At 29.2% G+C, this 21,071-nt stretch overlaps 1 protein-coding gene and 2 long non-coding RNA genes across 6 annotated transcripts; 2 read left to right on the forward strand and 1 right to left on the reverse strand.

The window, feature by feature from the left end:
* The first annotated feature begins 582 nt into the window (after window positions 1-582).
* On the forward strand, window positions 583-9,787 carry LOC126676776 (uncharacterized). Of its 4 annotated transcripts, none has more exons than XR_007640410.2 (4): window positions 583-1,140; window positions 1,220-1,313; window positions 2,221-2,306; window positions 9,578-9,787. It is a non-coding gene; the product is annotated as an uncharacterized LOC126676776 (long non-coding RNA). The 4 variants fall into 4 exon arrangements; XR_007640409.2 differs by lacking the exon at window positions 9,578-9,787 and adding an exon at window positions 4,450-5,239; XR_007640407.2 differs by lacking the exon at window positions 9,578-9,787 and adding an exon at window positions 3,199-5,239 and having other exon boundaries at window positions 589-1,140.
* Window positions 9,788-14,640: 4,853 nt separating this feature from the next.
* On the reverse strand, window positions 14,641-15,311 carry LOC126665379 (uncharacterized). The gene is made up of 2 exons (XR_007637595.1): window positions 15,106-15,311; window positions 14,641-14,876 (listed from the first exon to the last, which is right to left on the reverse strand). It is a non-coding gene; the product is annotated as an uncharacterized LOC126665379 (long non-coding RNA).
* A 4,269-nt stretch (window positions 15,312-19,580) lies between these two features.
* Window positions 19,581-20,497, forward strand: LOC126665006 (uncharacterized). Its single transcript, XM_050357660.1, has 2 exons — window positions 19,581-19,882; window positions 19,993-20,497. Exons 1-2 carry the CDS (start codon window positions 19,581-19,583, stop codon window positions 20,495-20,497), a joined length of 807 nt encoding a protein of 268 aa, XP_050213617.1.
* Window positions 20,498-21,071: the final 574 nt, after the last annotated feature.

Here is a 21,071-nt window from a genome sequence, read left to right on the forward strand (position 1 = left end):
GTTCTAACGGTGTTATAACTTGTCATTTTTTTTAAATGATTAGAATTTATTTGATGTAATTCCATTTGATGAATTAATGTCTATTTGTTTTATCATTTCAATCAAATAAGTTTAATTAATTGAATTTTAGGCTTAATATGCACATCAAATTAGTGTCTTCCGCCTCAATTGAATGAAAAACTTGTATTTGTTTTTAAAAGATCTTTCAATTGGCTCATTTGTCTATGTTTAAACATGCCATTTTTTTGTAATATTGATACCGATTGTTGAAACTATGATATCCATTGTCGTGACCGGTTTGTGACCGAATTGGTATGTTGTAACACCCTGAAATTTGGATGTTTCAAAAGTAAGCGGTGCGTCTCATTTTGAATCGTCAAAATGAGAAAAATAAGGAAATTAGCAGGACAGTAAAATAAAACAGGACCCGAGTAGGTCGATATTGAAATTTTAAAAAGAAAATTTCAATATTAAAATTTCATAAAGGAAATGGAATTGGACTTAAAAAAAAAGAGTTTATGGAAAAAGAACGGACAAAAGTACATTTAAGCCTAAAATTGGAAAATAAGATTTAATTCCCGGAAAATAGAAATTAAATAAATTATAGACGGGAATTAATATTTATAAAAATAATATCGATAAAATGGGTATCGATAATTACTAAAATGGAAATTAGACGAAAAATTGAGGAAAAGTGCAAGTTAGCTTAAAAGTGGAATTTGAGCGTTTTTGGCCAAAATTGCCAAAATAAATCATCAGAAGATGAAATTCTAAGATATGGGACTAATATTATTTATTTGAAAATAAATAATATGAAATTTATCGGATTTAAAAGATTTAGCGTTCGATAGGTAAAATTTAGCAATTTTTAAGTTAGAATTGCGAAAGGTTTAAGTCAATTTCTTTGAGGATTAAAGAGGGACTTTTACCTTAATTATAAAAGGGTAAGGGAATGATTTTAAACTCAGCAAACCATTTATTCTCAGCTGAAGCAAATCAGCCATGGTCACCTTCATCAACATTCAACATGTAGAAAATTTCCTAAGGCCATATCTTTTTCGATTTAAGTCCGATTGAGGCGATTCTTGCGGCAACGGAACGAGTAAAGGATCCTCTACCAATCTATCTCATCAATTTAAGGTAAAAATCTCAGATTATGGTTAAGGTTTCTGAAATTCGTGGCTGTTCTATATTAATATATTGATAATGGATTGTAAAGCTTATAGATTCTTCGTTTCATATCGGAATTGGACGATTCTTGCGGCTACGGAACGGGGACGGAAAACTCTACACATATGTCCCAGAAAATTGAGGTAAAAATATCAGTACAAAATTAGGATAGCTGCTGTAATTTTCTGTTTCAAATAAAAAAGATGATGATGATGATTTGGTGTTTAAAACTAGTTTCTATGAGTTGTTAATGATGAGTTATGGCTGAGTTTAGGTGTTTGTTGATAAGATAAGAGAGTTGTGATGATTGTTTGGTGTTAGGGTTCTTTCTAGGAGGTGGCCGAAGGAGGCCATGGTGGTCGGACCTGCTGGATCCGGCAATCCAGCAGGCGCACCACCGTGCAGAACACACGGTGGTGCCGAGCTGTAACAGCTCTGGTACGATGTACCAGAGCTGAGCAGCCCCTCCCCTTAACAAAACAAGGGAGGGAACGACAATGGGAAGGGGGCCAAGCTGCCCCTTCCCCGAGATCCATTAACGCTCAATTTTGCGTAAAACGTCAAGTTACGCAAACTAGTGTCGAATTGGACGTAAAATGGATTGTAAAAGCAAACTTAGAGCTAAGGCATTATCGATTTGAAAATGGTTTTATATGAAGTGTATGGGTTGTTTTTAAGTGTTTAAAACGCTAAGGAAATGCGCTTAATATTAAGCGTTTTAGGTTGGAAAACGTAAACTAAAAGGTTGGTGAAAAATGCTATAAGTCGAGTTTGAATTTTTAAGTTGATTTTTGGTTATATTATAACCATCAAAGATATAAAAAGGATTTTGGTATCAAGATTGAAAGTTTAACGTATTTAAATTATTAAATACGTTATTGACTTTAAAAATATAAACATTGGATTTGAGAGGTGAAAACGAATATTTAAAGAATATCGAGTAAAGTCATAAGTCAAGGTTAAGAAGTCGACCTAAGCTAATAATTTAGGTTTATAATTATTGGTTATACGTTTATAATCTAAACATATTTATATTGTATTTTGTGACAGACGCATCGATGGACTTCGAAAGTGACATGTTTGGCTTAGTGGGGTTCGACTATTATTTTAATATCATGATTTGGATAGCGAATTCTGTGAGTATACTTTACTCTCGCGTGTTATTACGCTATAATTATATTATTAAATATTTTATTTATAAGTTATAAAAACACATCGCATTATATAACCATTTGTTGTGATTTGGAGTTGTATGAACTACATGGTTATTCTACCGTGGGATACACGGAATATGACTTATTAAATAGTTATATATGTGTATATGAGTATATATATTAATAGTTTATGTTTGACAATTAAATTCTATATTGATTGATTATATATCTGTGAGTGAATTAAATATTTGGTGCTGGATTGAATTGTATATCGTTTTGTTACTATTTGTTCTATGCTTGAAAATGATGTGTGATCCGAAGGAACAAGCTACCTATTGGGCGTCAATAGGCCGTGTGATCACCGGTGTCTATAAGAGTCTAGATATGTGTATATAGAAATGTTTGATATGAGCTCATTAAATGTTGATCATATTTATGATTATGAAATGGAATATGTTTGGGTATCGGAAAGGAGGATTATAATTTTGGTAGATACGAGGTAACTCAGTCGAACTATCTCGGGACCCGTATCTGGTGAGTAACTCGGTTGAACTATCTCGGGACTCACACCTTGGGATTAAGCAGTGGCATGATGTAACTCGGTTGAACTATCTCGGGACTATGCCACGTGGTAACGAGTAACTCGGTTGAACTATCTCGGGACCGTACCACTTGGACTACAATGATTTGATATGAATACATGTTAGGAAAGGTTAGGAGTTTAAGATTAAGGTTTCTATCGGATCAAATCTTTGTTTGTAATGTAGTGATATTATATTTATTTAAATAAATGAATTTCCGTTTGCGATGTTATTTTTTTGATAATACCGTTAGTAAGGTATATCTCACTCAGCTTAAGCTGACCCCCCAATAGTGTTTTCTTTCAGGTTTATTATGTGGTGATGTGGTCGAGTTCCATCCATTGTTCTGGAAGTCTCAGTTATGAAAGTTTCTATCCTTCTTAGAGCTGCAGTAGTTATATTAGTAGATTAATTCGATAGTTGACAGTTTATGTTTTTCATGTGCTGTGGCATAGAGATGTATTTTCGGAAATTGGTTTATCCACACGTTTTGTATTAATTACATGATATTTTGCACAAGGCGGTTTGTGTTTTTAACAGGTGCCAGTAGCACAATTTTCAAACGTTATATTGTCGATTTTTTTTTTTAAAATTTAAGATTGTTGTTTTGCGAAAAATTTATAGTGAATTTCAGGCTTGCTACGGGATTTGGAACTACAATTCCCATTCCCTAGCGCCGGTCGCGGCCCTCGATTTTGGATCGTGACATATGTACATCGAAATCAAAATCATTTGTTAGGTATTTAATTATAGATTTTATCAACAAATAATAATATAGTAAAATAAATAAATAACACAAGAGATTTACGTGGTTCGGCATTAAAACGGTACATCCACGGGCGAAAAAATCGAGTTATCCACTAATCATCAAAATGAGTACAAGATTGGTGGAGAATCACCAAAATAGAGAACATCTCTAGTAAATATGCCCTTAGATGAAAAAACTCATAAAATGTTTAACTCTCTATAAGAAGTAACCCAAAAGAATTGAGATTAACTTATATTCCAAACAACGCACCCAACCCTTTTTCCTTTATTCACATCAATGTCTATATTATGTGTTCGGTTTTTTTCTACCATACTAAAAGATGAAAAAGGTATGATATTTACAGTGTGTAAATAATCTATATGGCATTAGGAGTATTAATCCTAGTTTGATTATACTTTCGAATTATCCAAAGATAACAAAGTTATCCTTTATCCAGATACTCCACAATAGAATCCTAATACAAATTAGAATTAGAATTTTAAACATATTCCAACACCCTTATTCTTTTTGTGCTTGACAAATTGGGGAGATGTCTCTGGCTTATATTGTTAATCATTTTTCGAAAATTTCTTGCTTATGCCTTAAATTATTTTTTTATCTTATGTGCATAAAGTGAGGGGAAGTCAAAATCAATTTGTCTCATACTTAACTTAGTCATTTTAGTATGTTGATTGTCAAACTCAAAAAGGGGAAGAACGTTGGACCTTTATCTTTTTATACTCCTTGATTTTGACTTTGACAATCAATTATGAGTATTTTAATATATTTTTATAAGTATGTACGAACCCATAGGAACAATCGAGAGTCAATTTGGAGCCTTCTAGCGAGAATCGAGTTTTCAAGATTTCAAGATTTCTAGAGGATTTTCGGACCCGCAAAAATCATCATTCAAGAGCACGACCTAGACCTCGCAGGCGCGAGCCAATGTTGTCACAAGAGCGACCCACGTCAGACGTGAAACCCTAACTTCTGAAGGTTTGTAATGGGCTCGAAGAACATGTCACGGGCGCGATCTTGATGACTGTTGGATGCCTAACTGATATATTTGAAGACCCCCCCCCCCCTATTAAGTGGCGACATATGACACTAGCCGTTGGAGTTTTTGATGAATGACAGAAGTCACGGGTGCGACTCCCTTGGTAGCGGACGTGACATACCACCTGACAATAAAAGTTGTTTTGTTTGTTTGTGCTTTGCTTGTAGTTTGTAATGGGTATAATTACAAACCTATTTGCAATGTTTTAAGGTTAATGATGTACAAATCCTGAAACAACAAACCTATCATCTTTAAATTACTTTTTTTTCCTGTAGTTTTGTAGTAAGTTTGTAAACTTCTAAATCATTGTAAGTTACAGTTTAGTTTTGAGAAAACTCAACTTTTGTAAGTTAGAGATTAGTTTTGAAAAATCTCATAGTTGATGTTTAGCTATAAAACACTAAGTTTGGAGTTAGCTTAGAAAACTCTTTGTGAATCTCATTTAGTGGATTTTAAATTTTAATCTTTGATAGAGTAGTGGAGTAGGATCGACTTGTGATCCGAACCACTCTAAATTTCTTGTGTCAAATCCTCTATTTCTTAAACTCTTTCTAAATTCTTTATTCCGTTTAAAAAGAATTTAATTTTCCGATTCATAATCCAAAAACCTGATTTGCCATACCCCATAAGGAATTACAGTATTTTAATTTGATAATGATTTATAAGGATAAAGTTGTAAGTCTATATGGAATTCAGGAGTTAAGTAAACTAGTACAAAAGTTTATTATAAATTGAAAAGAATTTAAAAATACGATTCCAAGTCTTCAGGCAAAGTAAATGCTTATGTTATGTAGGGAACAAGACCAAAGGTATGAAAATGTTATTTGAGTTATTTTTTCAATATAAGTGGTGATTTTAAAATTTGAAGACGAATTTTCATAAGGGAGAATGTAATATTTTAAAAATTTTAATTTTTAAGTTAAGCTATGTGTCATGATTTGGACGATCGGAATGATAAAAAGTGATATTTAAATTCAAATTGAAAATTTAATTACTTTGAGAAGCCTATTAAAATTGTTGGATTATGAGAAATAAATTTGGTAGTTTTTGGTTGTAAAGTAAATTTAAGCGAGAATAAGGAAAAGCGAGAAAATGAAGAAAAATGAAGAAAAAAAATTAAAAGTCCCAGGATAATAATTTTAATATTACTATCCATAATATACTTTTATAAATTTATCCAAAAACATTTATCGAGTAATGAAGGAGTTTAAGAAAATAAAAGTTCAAGAATTAAAAAAAAAATTCCGTAGATTGTCATTCCGATCTATTTTAAATAATTAAAATTTAAAATAGAATCTTGAATAATATGATTTAAAGAGTCCTTAAAAATAACAAGTGGTTATGTAAATAATTTTTACAAAATTTCCAAAATTAATTGATTTATTAAACTGTTAGTATAAATAAAACAAAAATAAAACATAATTGGAAATAAAAGGGGATAACAATGAATTGAAATGGATATTTAGCCAATGAGATGGATTAATTCTTAGTTAATCCTCCAAATCCTATAAAAACAACGGTTTTAGTACGACAAACTTCCCGAGCTCATATCTCTATTTCCGACATTGGAATTCGATGTTCTTTATGTCGAATCGAAGTTATCGACCTCCTCTTCAACTAGACCATCTTTGTTTCGTAAAATTTGGTTAAAAAATATAACAGAACTGTGAGGGAAGTCGTTGCTCAAATCACCTCGATCAGTTCATCATGATTTGGATAACCATGGTCATAAAAAATATTATTTAAATTGAGAATTTAAATACCTTGAGAACTCATAAAAAATATGGGAATCACAAGAAATTAATTTGGAAATTTTTGGACGACTAAGTGAATTTAAATGGAACTAAAAACTAATCAAAATAAATATAAAATAAAAATTAAAGTTCCGGAATAATAATTTTGAGATTGTTATCCGTAAAATAATAGTTAGAATTTTTAGAAAACAATTTCATTGAAAGATGAGTTAGTTTTATAGTTAAGTACGGCCGAATAATTAAAAACTCATATTAAAATACAAAATATCCCAAAATTTGTAGAACTAAAGTGGGACTTTCTCTAATCCTTATCTATAACACTTTAAATTATCTTTTTCAAAGAAATTCTTCTCTTCTTCTTCTTCTCCAAAGTTTCTGCAACCCCACACAACCTAAGTAAGGATGTTTCTTGAGAGAATTTCTTACACGACACTATTTTCTATTTTAGTTATAATTTTATATTGTATTTTTTGTCTTTATTTCTCTAATTCTTTTACAAATTTTTTTTTTATTTTACAAGTATATTTTTTCACTTTTTAAAAATTTATTCTCTTTTATTATAGATTTTTTTCTGGTATGTTTTTATAGATTTTTTTCTGGTATTTTTTTATCGTGTTTTTTAGTGTAACTACAGTATATTATAGTGTATCTATTGTGTTTTGTTAGTGTAATTATGGTGTTTTTATAGTGTATATATAGTGTATTTATGGGATTTTTGTACTGTGTATATGGTGTATATCATAAAAGTACTACAAATACACCATAAATACTGCACATATATCATAACACTGCAAATGCACCATAAATATACAAAAAAAACGGCAGAAAAAAAATATAGATATACTGAAAACACCAGAATTACACTATAAATACACTATAACGTAAATACATTATAAAAACACTGCAAATACACCATAAATAAATTCGTTCTTTTTAAAATTAGTAGCATTAAAATAAATAAACAAATCTATGAATAAGAGAAGGACAAAAAAATTATATGAATAATAGAACAATTTTATAAAAAAAAAAGATAGATATACAATAATATATTTACAAAATGTTTAAATCATCACAAAAAAACCTAAAATATTACAAAAAAATTAAAAACGATGTCGAGAAATTTATAGCGCAAACGGAAGAGTCGAACGGAAAAGCGCGAACAGAAAAGACGAGCTGAAAAGCGATCGAAAGAGACAAGTAACTCATCGGAAGTAGACGAACGAAAGCGAGAATGGAAAAGCGAACGGAAGAGACGAACGGAAAAATAACCGGAAAAGACAAACGGAAAATCAAACGAAAAACTAGAAGAAAATAAGAGAGAATGTTGAGAAAAAATAGAGTGGCTATATAAAATTTTAACCTAAAATGAGATAAAATTTCTATATATAGTAGATATTTTTGTAAATATATTTGTTATTAGTGTAGACTGGGAAATTATAAAAAAATAGATAAACTTATTGTGAATATGTTTGAAAATGAAGTATTTTGAAAATAATCCCACGTTTCTTCTTTTTCTTTAATTTAATTCATAATAATTAGCTAATAATTGTTGATAACAATTAATTTGAGGTTTGTTTGATATATATAAAGGTTTTGGGTGAGTTTGAGGTTAAATAAATTCTGAAATTTTGCTTATATTAAAATCTTGGATTTTTGGAAGTTTTTCATCAATTTTCTTCATTATTTTAGGATTTAACTCAAGTATTATTGGGTTTTAATTTTTATTTAAGTGTATAATTGATGAAAGTAGGGTGATATATATATATATATTTTGCTGGAATTCAAGAAGTGTGGTGAAGAAATGGGTGATCTGTAATTTTCGGACTGGAATCGGCGGCGATAGTGGCGGGTCCGGTCCAGAAAATAAATTATTATAATATTTTATTTAAATATTATAATTTATGTCAAGTATTTTTGGTTAAAGACTATGCACTAATTATTCACAGATTGTGAGATAAAAAAATTACAAAATTTAAACGATATTTAGACAAATGCCTAAAATCGAATAAAATGGGCGCCTTGCATAATTTGATGTATTATTAAGAATATGAAGTTAGAAATCGGAAATTTAAAATTTATGAGGTATTTTTGATTTTTAGACTCTGATTTATTGTTAATGTGAATTAAAGGTCAGACTTATAAATTTGGACGAAAAATGTCCCAATGAGAAAAATTTTAAAAAAGTGAAAAGTGACATTTTTTCTCTAACAAAGTGGGATTTAAAAGTTTAAATGAATATCAAAAGTGAAAATGGGACATAATTAAGAAATTTAAGGAAATGTATAATTTTTGAGATTTTAAATCGAGAAAAAGGACAAATTATCGTTAAATGCTTATAACGATAATTTAAATAGTTTATAGTGGTAAATTGTTCACAAACACTTCATGAAAAATGGATAATGGTAAAAGAGTAATTATCGGGATTAGGCTATTTATTATTCCCTCCGTCCCACTTTAAAAGTCCCATTTGACTTTACACACAGATTAAGAAAACATTAATTATTCTTGTCTTTTCATGTTTTTTCATGTTTTGCCCCTATTAATGATAGTGGAATTTTCCATAGAACTCTTTTAAGATAACTAAAATAAGGGTAAAATGGGGTATTCAATGGAAAAGTACTCTAAAAATAGTAATGGGACTTTTTAAATGGGACATCCCAAAATAGAATATGGGACTTCTTAAACGGGACGGAGGGAGTAAATATTATATATACGTCTAGAGTCAATTATAGAGTTAGTAATTTATTAATTTAGAAATTAATATTTTAATCCTAAATAGATCCAATAAGTCGTCGAAAAACTGGGCCGGAGGATTGAAGGAATTAATGGAGTCGAAGAGCGGTATTTTAATTTGAAAATAATAGTCACTGTGAGTTTGCATTTTACTTTTAAATATTATTAATATTAAATTATTTTATGCCTTTAATTATTTACTTAAATCGCATTATATATAGTAGTATTTTGTATAGCTTTATGAAAACCGATATAGATTCGAGGAAACATGCTTTTCTATTGGATACAATAGGAATGTTTGATCACCAATATTGATTATCTTAAAAATAAGTATATGATAGATATGATAAATTGATTTTCGATGAAATTGTATGTTCTAGGCGACGACCTAAACATTATCGGGAGTGATATGAGGCGACGACCTAGACATTATCGGGAGTGATACGAGGCAACGGCCTAAAATCCTGATCAGATCTTGATGGCGATGGATCTATTGACGCACGGTCTGGATTTGTAAAGACTTAAACACACGGTCAAGGCTTCATGTATATTTTGGACGGACGAATAATATTATTATGAATTTTGGTGAGATGATTTCGAAATAAGAATTGAGGTTTAGGGTTTCAATCGGATCAAATATCTAGCTACATTTGTATATAAACTTTTATGTGATTTATATATTCATTAATATTCATTAGTAAATATGTGATTTCTCTCAGTTTTAACGGACCCGTTGATATTCCCCCTTTCAGGACAAGAGTGAATTTGAAAAGTCAGACTTCCTTCCTTTATTTCTGAAGTCGTTTTCAAGTAACGTACGGAAAACTGTTTAAACTTTAGAGATGCAGTAGTTGGGTATTTTGGAAGTCTGTTAATCCAATTATCAGTTATTCAATTTATTTTATAAAATTCTTGCATGAAATTGCCGATGTTTATATATATTTTTTGAAAGATGCGTGTTTTCATATTATCAATGATTTTCCTATCATTATTTTTATGGAACTAGATCATATGATTTTAATATTGTGTTTGAAACAGCATCATAATGAGATAAGTGATCAGTGCCCTGATTTCTAGTGTTGAAATACCGATTGTTAAAAAATATTTGATAAACATTATAAATTTGAAAAGAATGTTTTTTGAAAATGAAATCTATTTGTTATAATAATGTTAAAAGCAAAAAATTTATAGCAATTTTAGTTTTTTTATTGGTTTCGGAGCAATCACTTTTAATTTTTAGCGCCGATTTCGGCTCGAGATTTCGAGTTGTGACAGTTTGTAAATATAATGAATGATTATCAAAGATTGATAGATATACTCCCTCCGTCCCAATAGAGTTGTCCACTTTGAAAATTTTTTTTGTCCCAAAAACTTTTGTCCACTTTCAAAAAGTAACTAATTTTTATACTCAAAATCCTACATTACCCCTATATAAAATTCACTAATGAGTCTTTTGAAAGTAAATTGTAACTGGACCCTATATTAAATAGGGGTATGACAAGAAAAATAAAGAAAATTTTATAAAATTCATAAACAATAATTATTTTTTTTAAACTGTGTGATAAAAGTAAAGTGGACGACTCTATTGGGACAGAGGGAATAGATAATTTATAAATGAGTATCTTTGAGCTTATATAGATTATTATATTATAGATGCGTACAAGATTTATGCTCTATATAAAGTATGTAACAAAATAAAATTATGTAATTTTTTATTGGCTTAACCTCTAAAAAACCCCACACCTTTCAGTCCCTCTTCGTTTGCACACTCACCTTTCAAAATCTCCAATTTTACCCAAATTATCACCTTTCATTTTCAATTGAGAAAATTACACCAAATCACCCAAAAACTCAAATTTTTATGTTAGTGACCCAGTTTTTTTTCCAGCAAAAATCCCTCAATTTTTATAAAAAGTTTCTATGCCTACCTTTATATAATTGTCATTCCTATTTTATCCTTATAGTGTATTTTTTTCTATTGTGTTTCCATTACACACAATAACTGTCTCCCTATTTGTTGATGCACACCACGTGATTATTTTCCTAAACTCTTATCTGCTTATACTCTTTTTTCTGCTTATACTCTTTTTTTCATACTTGCACATTTAATTTGTCCTGCTCATTCAATTTCCAATTTATGCGCACCCTTGCTCATTCAACTTTTTTTTGACTTACAACACCTGCTCATTTCAATTTAAAATTATTATTATATATTCTATTTTATTTTTTTTGTTCCTTGAGCTATAAAATTAATTTCATTCTTTCTTAGAATAATATTTATTTTAATAAATAATAATAAATTTATTAATTTTATATTAATTACATTTATATATTCTTTCTTAAGGACTCTATGCTGGTAAGTGGCAGTCAAGCATTATTTAAATTAAAATTATTTATGACCAGATATTTGGCGGTGTGATCCGCTGTGATCAGTGCAAACTCAATATAAATTTAATGTTAATTTAAAGTAAATAATTTAAATTATTATTTTATTTAACTAATTATAAATTTAAATTTGATTTAGTCTAATTAAATTAATATAGGTGTAAATAAAATAAAAACTTAATGTAAACTGAACATCAACTTAAAATATAAGTTAAAGCAATTTTTTATTAATTTTTTTTTATAGTTTTTCTATTAACTTAGTTTAATTAAATTTATTTATTAAAAATCTATACTATCAAGAATCAGTATGTATGTTAAATAAACGATTAAAAATTAAAAATAAACTACCTATTCTTTTTTACGGTGTTGGATCTAGCGAAGAGAAAAAAAGTGCTGACAAATAATGCAATTGTTTGTTATCTTGTTGTATGATTTAACGAATTTGATTGTTTTTAATTTTATTTTTTAGCTTTTATTCCAACTGACCTTTACGATTGCTTTATTTTTATTATAGAATTGAATAGCTCTTTTAATTGAAATGTATTTGTCTATAAAACTGAAAATCAACCTGATATGAACCTGATGTGAATCTAATATTAACCTATATCAACTGAACTATTTTAATGCAATTTTAATTAAATTTATCTTACTACTCTTTACAATATTAATGATATTTTACATCGATAGAATTTTAAAATTTAGTGTAATATACTAATTAAATATCTCTTTTAAGTGAAATATATTTGACAACTATAAAACTGAAAATCAACCTAATGTGAACCTGATGTGAACTTATATCAACTGGATTATTTTAATTCAATTTTTAATCAATTTTTTCTTACTGCTCTTTGCAATCTTAAATGACATTTTAAATAGAGAAAATTTTGAGATTTAGTGTAATACTAATTAAATAGTTCTTTTAAATGAAATGTATTTGATAGTTTATAGAACTGAAAATTAACCTGATGTGAACTTGATATAAACCTATATCAATTGAACTATCTTAATTTATTTTTTTATAAAATTTATCTTACTACTCTTTATAATTTTAACTGACATTTTATATAGATAAAATTTTGAGATTTAGTTTAATATAAATTGAATATCTCTTTTAAGTGAAATATAGTTGACAGTCTAGAAAACCAAAAATCAACCTGATGTGAACCTGATTTGAACCTGTATCAACTGAACAACCTCAATTAAAAATTTTACAAAATTTATCTTGCTGCTCTTTACAAATTTATCTGATATTTTATATATAGAGAATTTTGCGATATAGTTTATTATAAAAATTAAATATTTTTAAGTGAAATATGATAGTTTATAAAACTGAAAAGCAACCTGATGTATACCTTATGTGAATCTGAAATAATACCACATGCTGAATTTTTGGGTGATTTTTGAAGTTACTAACAAAAATAATAAGCAGAAGCAAAATGAAATTGTTAAGTGTGTATGGCGCAAATGCAACGTAAGATAAAGACTACTATTCATTCAAAATTTCAACTTTTATAATTGATTAATTAAGCTTTTGTAAGAAAGTCTCCACGGTTAAAACTCAACAAGTATATCATTCTTCTTCAAACAATATAGACCGTCATTCTTACACACACAAAAATTACTTATTTTTTATTAGATTATTAAAATTATTATTTTATGATTTATATCATCAAAATTAAATTAATAGTTTATTGAAAGTAAATTATTGAAGATTTTTTACGGTGGTTTTTGTAAACTTATGTAAATTCAATGTCAACTCGAATTAAACTAATAAATTCTTAGTAAACTGGTTATAAAATAAAAATTAATTTATTAATAATTTAGTTTATCAAAAATAAATTCATAAAGTCGCAAATAAACTAATGGTTTTAATGAAATTTAATTGAACGTAAATTTATAATAAAGTTAAAATACGATAAATATAAACTTAAAGTAAACTTGAAATAAACTAACCTTATAAATTTTTTAAGTAATTTTATTATAAATTTATAATTTACTTATTCTAGTCAAATCAGTTTATTAATAATTTACACACTAAAAAATAAATTTATAAAATGACAAATAAATTGATAGTAAACTGAATATATTTATATATGATTTGATTAAAATTAAACCGAATTGAAATTTATACTCAACTTAAAATAAAATAAATGTGAACAAAATATATATTTAAAAGAAATTTAATTCAGAATAAACTAACTAACTTTTAATTTGAAATAAACTGAATATAAATTAAAAATAAACAAAAAATGAACTCAATATAAAATAATTTAAAGTAATTTTTTTATAAATTTATTTTAAACTAAAATAAATTTAGTCAAATAAATAATTTATTAAAGAGAATAAGTGTTTGTGAGGAATTTTATTTTATGCATATGAAAATTGGATGGCCGTTATCTAACATTAAAAATGGAAGTCAAGTATTACGCGTAAAAAGTAAAAACAGGAAGAAAAAAAATAGCAAGAGTAAGGTGCCACCTATAAATGAGCACATGCTTAAATTTCATAGATATAATGAGCTGTCATTTTCAAATGTTTAAGTAGAACCATTTCTCCGTGTTCAACCCCAAAAATAGGGGCAAATTTGTCCTATTTAAGATTATAAGGAAGTTATGAAAAGTTTTTTATTTAATTGAGAGATTTTTGTTAAAAAAAATGTTGAGGTAAAAACATTAGATAGAAGCACTTTTGAGAGATTTGTGTAGATTACCCTTTTCAATTGCACCTTATAAATATTAAATTGGTCTTTTGTCACTAAAAAAAAGTTGAAATCGATAATTTATAATTTAATTCATGTTCTAAATAGTTCTTAATGTTTAATTTCAACAACAAAACCATATTTAAAAGTCATAAACGTATAGCCCCCATCACGTGCTCTCTCCAAGAGTGCTAATTAAATATTATATTGTTTCATAGGTGCATGAATATAAGGAAAAAAAAAAAAAATAGGTGCATGAATATAGATATTAAACGAAGACACATATTTAACTATAGATATTTGCATGTTTGCATGAGCTAATAAGTGGAACATATACTATAACTTGGGCAATCAAAGATGTAAGAAAACAACGTACGCCTTGATAACAATTGAAAAATGAAAATACAAAGAGAAGTAGAAATTGCAATGAAGATTACAATCCTAATCTCATTTTATTCAAAGCAAACTAAGACAATAAATATGAAAAGTTCATTGATTCTTCAATGTTTGAAGTTAGCAACAACCATCAAAACAGCAAACGCTACCACATCGGATGTTTGGAATCACACCAACAAAATAGCAACAGCGACAGCCAGCTGCAAATTTAAATTCAAAATGTTAGTAAACACTTCATTAAACATTGTGGATATATCATATGTCAAAATATAGAGAAATGGCGAACTTCATTAAACCAAGTTCGCCACGTATGTGATATTTATTGATTGGTCATAACATTTATTATTTACACGTGTCACACGATAAATGACGAATTTGGTGCACACAAGAATTTCTCGAAAATATATAACAAGTGATAACGAGAATTACCTAGGGGATAATCCACCTTCTGCTCAGCTGGACTACGATGAGGATCTCCGCTTGCACTTGCACATATCACAATGGATATCAACACTAGAATCCATGTCAATACAATCAACAAACTTCCCTTTTTCACCATTGTTTTTCTTTTCTGATTGCACAAACTCAATATTTTTAGAACTAAGGGATGAGAATAGCCTTCTCCGAGTTACCTATTTATAGGATATTAAACTCTGTAGATCACTAAGCTTTCCTCAAATTACAGAAAGGTCACTAAAAAAACTTTTGTTACAAAATGGTCATTAAACTATACCTTTTATTACAAAGGGATTCAGCCATCTAAAATGTTGCGTTTTAAGCAAAAACGCAACATTTTTGCTGACGTGGCATGCCAAAATTACAAAAAGGAACATAGTTGAGTGATCTTTTTGTAATAAGAGGTATTATCAAGTGACATTTTTGTAATTCACGAAAAGTTTAGTGTTATTTTTGTAACAACATAAACATTTTTGTAATAAAAGGTATAGTTCAATGACCATTTTGTAACAAAAGTTTTTTGAATGATCTTTATGTAATTTGAGTAAAGTTTAATGATCTACGGAGTTTAATATCCCCTATTTATACTACAAATTGACTGTGATTTAGGGCACTAATGACAACCCTTCACCATTTGTTTTCACGCCTCACATGCCAACTTGTTACTAATTTTGTATCAATTACTTCATTAACCTCAATTTGATTCTTTGATTAACCACTGTTGGGTACTATAATTCAAGTTGCATTTAATTTAACTACATCAATTCACCGCTAAGATAATAATTTTATAATATCTATAGATGCTTTCTTTTAAATTTTAATTCAATTTATTTTCATAATTTTCTAATTAATTGCAATCCATATATATTTAATAAATATAATATTACAGCTCATTATTACATTTCGCAATATCATGCATGCATTTTTAAAGTTTTTACATTGTCATATATTATATATAAAAAGGAAATAATAAATTGCAGGATGTAAAAATATGTTTACATGGTTTTGGCACTTAAAGTGCTAGACCATTGTTTTCCATTTCCGGTAAACAAATGGAACATTATATATAGTTTACTACAAGTGCTGACTTTGATTACAAAGTGGTGACTATTCGAATATTATTTTTGAACATGCAATATTATTAGAATCTAAACAAAATATTGTTTACAGTTTAATACAAGTTCTGACATTGAATGCAAAGAGGTAACTATACAAAGTATCTTTCTTCTAGTGTATGTAAGTTGATTATTTTTTAAAATCAAATTATATATATCCAAATTTTAATTAAATTAAATTTATAGAGGTTCTCATTCTAAACTGGATTAATTAAATAAATTTACATTGGGTTAGACACGTTTTGGATATATATTTATCCTTATTCATAAGATTGATGGAAAAAATTGTTCAAATTTTAATTAGAAATATATTTAACAGGATAATCAAAATCATGGATAGAAAAAATTATTTTGCATTTTGAAAATTAAAGGATATTAAACTCCCTGAGTCACTCAAGTCTCAGAAAATTCCAAAAAGGTCATTAAAGTCAATTTTCTTATAAAGCTGTCACTTAATTATATTTTTTATTACAAAAATATTTCTATTGTTACGAAAAGAACATTAAACTTTTTGTGAACTATAAAAAAATCATTGGGTTATTCCTTTTATTACAAAAAGGTCACTGAACTATATTCCTTTTTGTAATTTTGGCTTGCCACGTAAGCAAAAATGTTAGGTTTTTACGTCGTTTTATATGGGTGAACCCTTTTGTAATAAAAGGTATAGTTCAGTGACCATTTTGTAAGAAAATTGACTTTAGTGACCTTTTTGAGATTTCATGAGACTTGAGTGACCCAGAGAGTTTAATATCCAAAAATTAATGTACTGTTTCAGATAGAGTTTTGTGGGGTTTTCTAATCCAAATGGGAGAATGGATCTAACATATTTTTCTTATATCCACAAAAAAAAACACTAATAAATGAAAATAAAAAACAAATAAAATAAAACCATTGTTTTTATATGTAAATGCTAATTATTTGGGTTCTAAAAATTTAATATTCGGAGGCATGAGCTCAGTTTTTGTGTTAAAAGGCGGGTAATTGATTCTGACCATCATTTAACTTTCGAATTTTTTCATTTTAGTTACTAAAATATTTTTCTTTTCTTTTCGATAATTGAATTTTCATTTTTTTTATTTTGATATTTCAGGCAAAAAATGCTTAAGTGGCAGCTGGAAGTTGACATGTGCGTACCGAATTTTATAAGTTTTATTTTGAAAATTTATCATACATACATAATTTCACTTTTGAGTTTTTAGTTCAAATGATGCATATATGACAAGTTTTCAGGTTAAAAAAAATTAATTCCGGCTGCCACCTAAACATTTTTGACCAGAATATCAAAAAGAGAAAAAAAAATGAAAGTTTAGTGATTAAAATGAAAAAAAAATAGTTTAATTACTGAAATGAAAAACTCGAAAATTCAGTGATCTTCAGGATCAATTACCCGTTAAAAGGCACTATTTTAAGAATGTTAATCTTTTTGTTTAAGTTTTAAATTTTCAATTGTTGGTTTATTATTATTTTAATTTTTTTCCTTTTCTTTTGTCAATGACAAATAACTTAGCATAATTACAAAATTACTTAGATAAAAAAGAGAAAACATCTCCTCTTTCTCTCTCAGCGCCTGTTAGCATTTCTCTGTGCTAACTACGTTGTAGCCGTTATGGAGAGGGAAAGAGTAGCGAAACTGTCTGCAACTCCGACGATAAGAGAAAAGGGTGGTGAATCCAATACTCTGGCGATGAATAAGAAATAAACTGTAGTAGATCCATTAGTGACGGGGAAGGAAGATACGATAGAGTTGATAAGTTCTGAAGTGAATGAAGTTTTGACAGAAAATGTTCCAGTAGAGGAGCTGGTGAGGGTTGATTGTGAGGAAAATATGGAGAAAACTGAGAAGAAGGAAAGTGAAGAAGTTGCAAATCTGAAGAAAGAACAACCTAAGAAATGAGTCCTCTGTTTGATAATAGATCCAGATGTGAGTCGAGCGAACTGAAGTTTATCCCTTCAGTAGTGAAAGATGGGAATCGATTTGTAAGCTTTAACTCTAAAGATGTTTCAAAGGAAGAAGAGAAATGGAAGTTTGCAGTTGTGGGGTGTGGGTATGGTATGTATCCCAAATTTGAAAGACTCAATGCGTTTGGTAGGAACAGATGGACAAAATTTGGTATGCAGATTGTTACTCGAATCAATGCCTCAATGTTCTTATTTGAGTTCAGATTTGAAGAAGAGTGTAGCAATATCCTAGGGTCTGGTCCCTATATATTTGATCAGAAGACCATGTTGTTGAAGAAATGGCACCCTAGAATGTCCATGGACCCAAATGAGATCAAGCAGTGCCAATATGGATTCAATTACCAGAGTTACCTTGGGAGCTTTGGAACCCAGAGATGTTGAGCAAGATTGGTAGTTATTGTGGTACACTTACCACCCCCTGTATTGTGATCAGTGCACTATTAGTAAGACCAGACTGGGATATGCTAGAGTTCTTGTGGAAATGGAAGCTACTGATCCTTTTCCTGATGTGGTTGAAATGCAAGATGAGGTTGGTAATGTATTCAAACAGAATATCATATATGAATGGAAATCCCTTATTTGTGAAAAGTGTTGTAGATTGGGGCATTCTAAAAGTACCTGTAGAGTGACTCAGAATTCTAAGAAAGCTTTATCTGGGAATGAAAAGCAAGTGCAAGATGAGAAAGATAAGGGGATTGACTCCATTGTTGATGAGATTGTTGAGAAAGTAGATCTAGTGCCTATTTTGGGAAAAACTCAGGGGAGTACTATTTCTAATATAGAAGGGGAAATAGCAGCAGAAAAAAGGGAGGTGGTTCAAAAGAGTCCAAAGAAGCATATGGTAACTAATTCATTTAGTGCATTAGTTGACAATATTTCCATTTAAGAGAAATTTGAGGATAAAAGTAGTAAGTGGAAGTCTATTTCTGGCAAACGTGGGAGTAAGGCAAGCTAGGCTGAACTCCAAGATGCTAGACATTGATAAATGATAGGGTCTTGGAATATTAGGAGTATTAATTACCCCAATAAGCAATCAGAGATGGTTTCTTTGATTTGCAAGAATAAATTAAAGTTTATGGGTATTACTGAAACTAGAGTAAATTCTACTAAGTATGATAAAGTCTGGAAGTGTTTTATGTCTAGGCTTCCTGGTTGGGATATTACTGATAACTATAGCTGCTCTTCTATGGGAAGAATTTGGGTTATTTATAATAAATTGGAGATTGAAGTAGTCCCTATTATAGTGCATAATCAATTCATTCATTATAAGATAGTCAGTGAAGGGGTTTTGATTTTTTGTACTGTGGTTTATGGCTCTTATGTGGCTAGTGATAAAGGTGATTTATGGAAGAGTTTGCTGGCTTCAGCCAGGGTATGATGAAAAAATGGATTATTCTTGGAGATTTTAACTCTCTAATAAGCAACTTGGATAAAGTAGGGGGCAATGATGTTGATATGCAAGCTTCAGATGAGTTTAAAAGTTGGGTGAGTGATGCAAATATTGCAAAACTTAAGAAGTTTGGTAATTGCTACACTTGGACCAATAATCAACATGGAGGGGACAATATCTGGAGAAAAATAGATTGGTGCTTTGTTAATAGTGTCTGGTTAGCTGAGTGGCCAGAGTCTTTTTATGAAACCAAATCTCCTAGCATTTCTATCATAGCCCGCTTCTGGTTAGTTTTGGTACCAGAATTGAGAATAGAAAGGTGAGTTTCAAATTCTTTAATGTTTGGTATGAGCACCATCACTTCATGAACATTGTTGAAAGAACCTGGGGTCAAAGGATTATGGGAGTCCATATGTTTAAAGTCTGTCAAAAGTTGAAGCTCCTTAGGAAAGAGTTAAGAGTTTTGAATAAAGAGAAGTTTAGTGAGTTTAAAGCTAGAGTTGATAAAACTAGAGAGATGGTTTCTAAGCTACAATCTGACCTGCATGATGACCCTTTTAATAAAGAGTTACAAGATGAAAAGCGAACAGTCAGTAGCTACTTATTTAGGCTTCTTAGATGGGAAGAAAGCATTGCTAGGAAAAAATCTAGGATGTTGTGGATTGACCTGGGAGACAAAAATACCAAATACTTTCATAGATGTATTAAGCAAAGGGAAGCAAAGAACAAAATTATTATCTTAAAAGTTGCGGATGGGTCTATTATTGAGGATAGACAGCAGATCAAAGAGGATATTTTGAGGCATTATAAGAGCTTTTTAGGTACTGCTGAGCCTAATAGAATAAATGCTAATTTTGTTGTGTTTGATGAGGGTTATGTACTAATGAAGATGATAGGATGATCCTTAATGCTACAGTGTTTGAGGAAGAGATTAAAACATCTCTGTTTGATATCAATGGAGACAAAGCTCCTGGTCCTTATGGCTTCAACAGTGCTTTCTTCAAAAAAGGATGGAGAATGAAATATTTGACATATTTAAGAAAATACAAATATATATGAACAGTAGAATAAAGATTTAATATGATTAAAGAATCAAGATGAAACTTAAGGAATACGTATAACGTACATTTGAAATAATGTTATTTTAAAATTGAAATCGGTTAAATTTATAAGTAATATAACAAGGAAATGATAAAAAAACAGACGGTTAGTTGCGAGACAATCTACGTTTTATGAGCAAAGTTTGAAGTGGTTTGAATTCTTTTTTATACGGGTAGGAAACTGTGTAATTCACTTCAAGAAAATTCCTCAAAATTAGACGTGAGTCTGATTGATTTTTATGTGCAAACACACATAGCAGGTATTGTTGCCGTGTGCATTAGCACATCTATAACTGTTGCTGTTGTGTGCATTAAGCACATTTGTAGGTACTCATCAGATGTGAGGTGCGTATGCATAATCAATTGTTGGTGAAA

This window comes from Mercurialis annua, linkage group LG1-X (assembly GCF_937616625.2).
Source record: "Mercurialis annua linkage group LG1-X, ddMerAnnu1.2, whole genome shotgun sequence".
Taxonomy (NCBI): domain Eukaryota; kingdom Viridiplantae; phylum Streptophyta; class Magnoliopsida; order Malpighiales; family Euphorbiaceae; genus Mercurialis; species Mercurialis annua.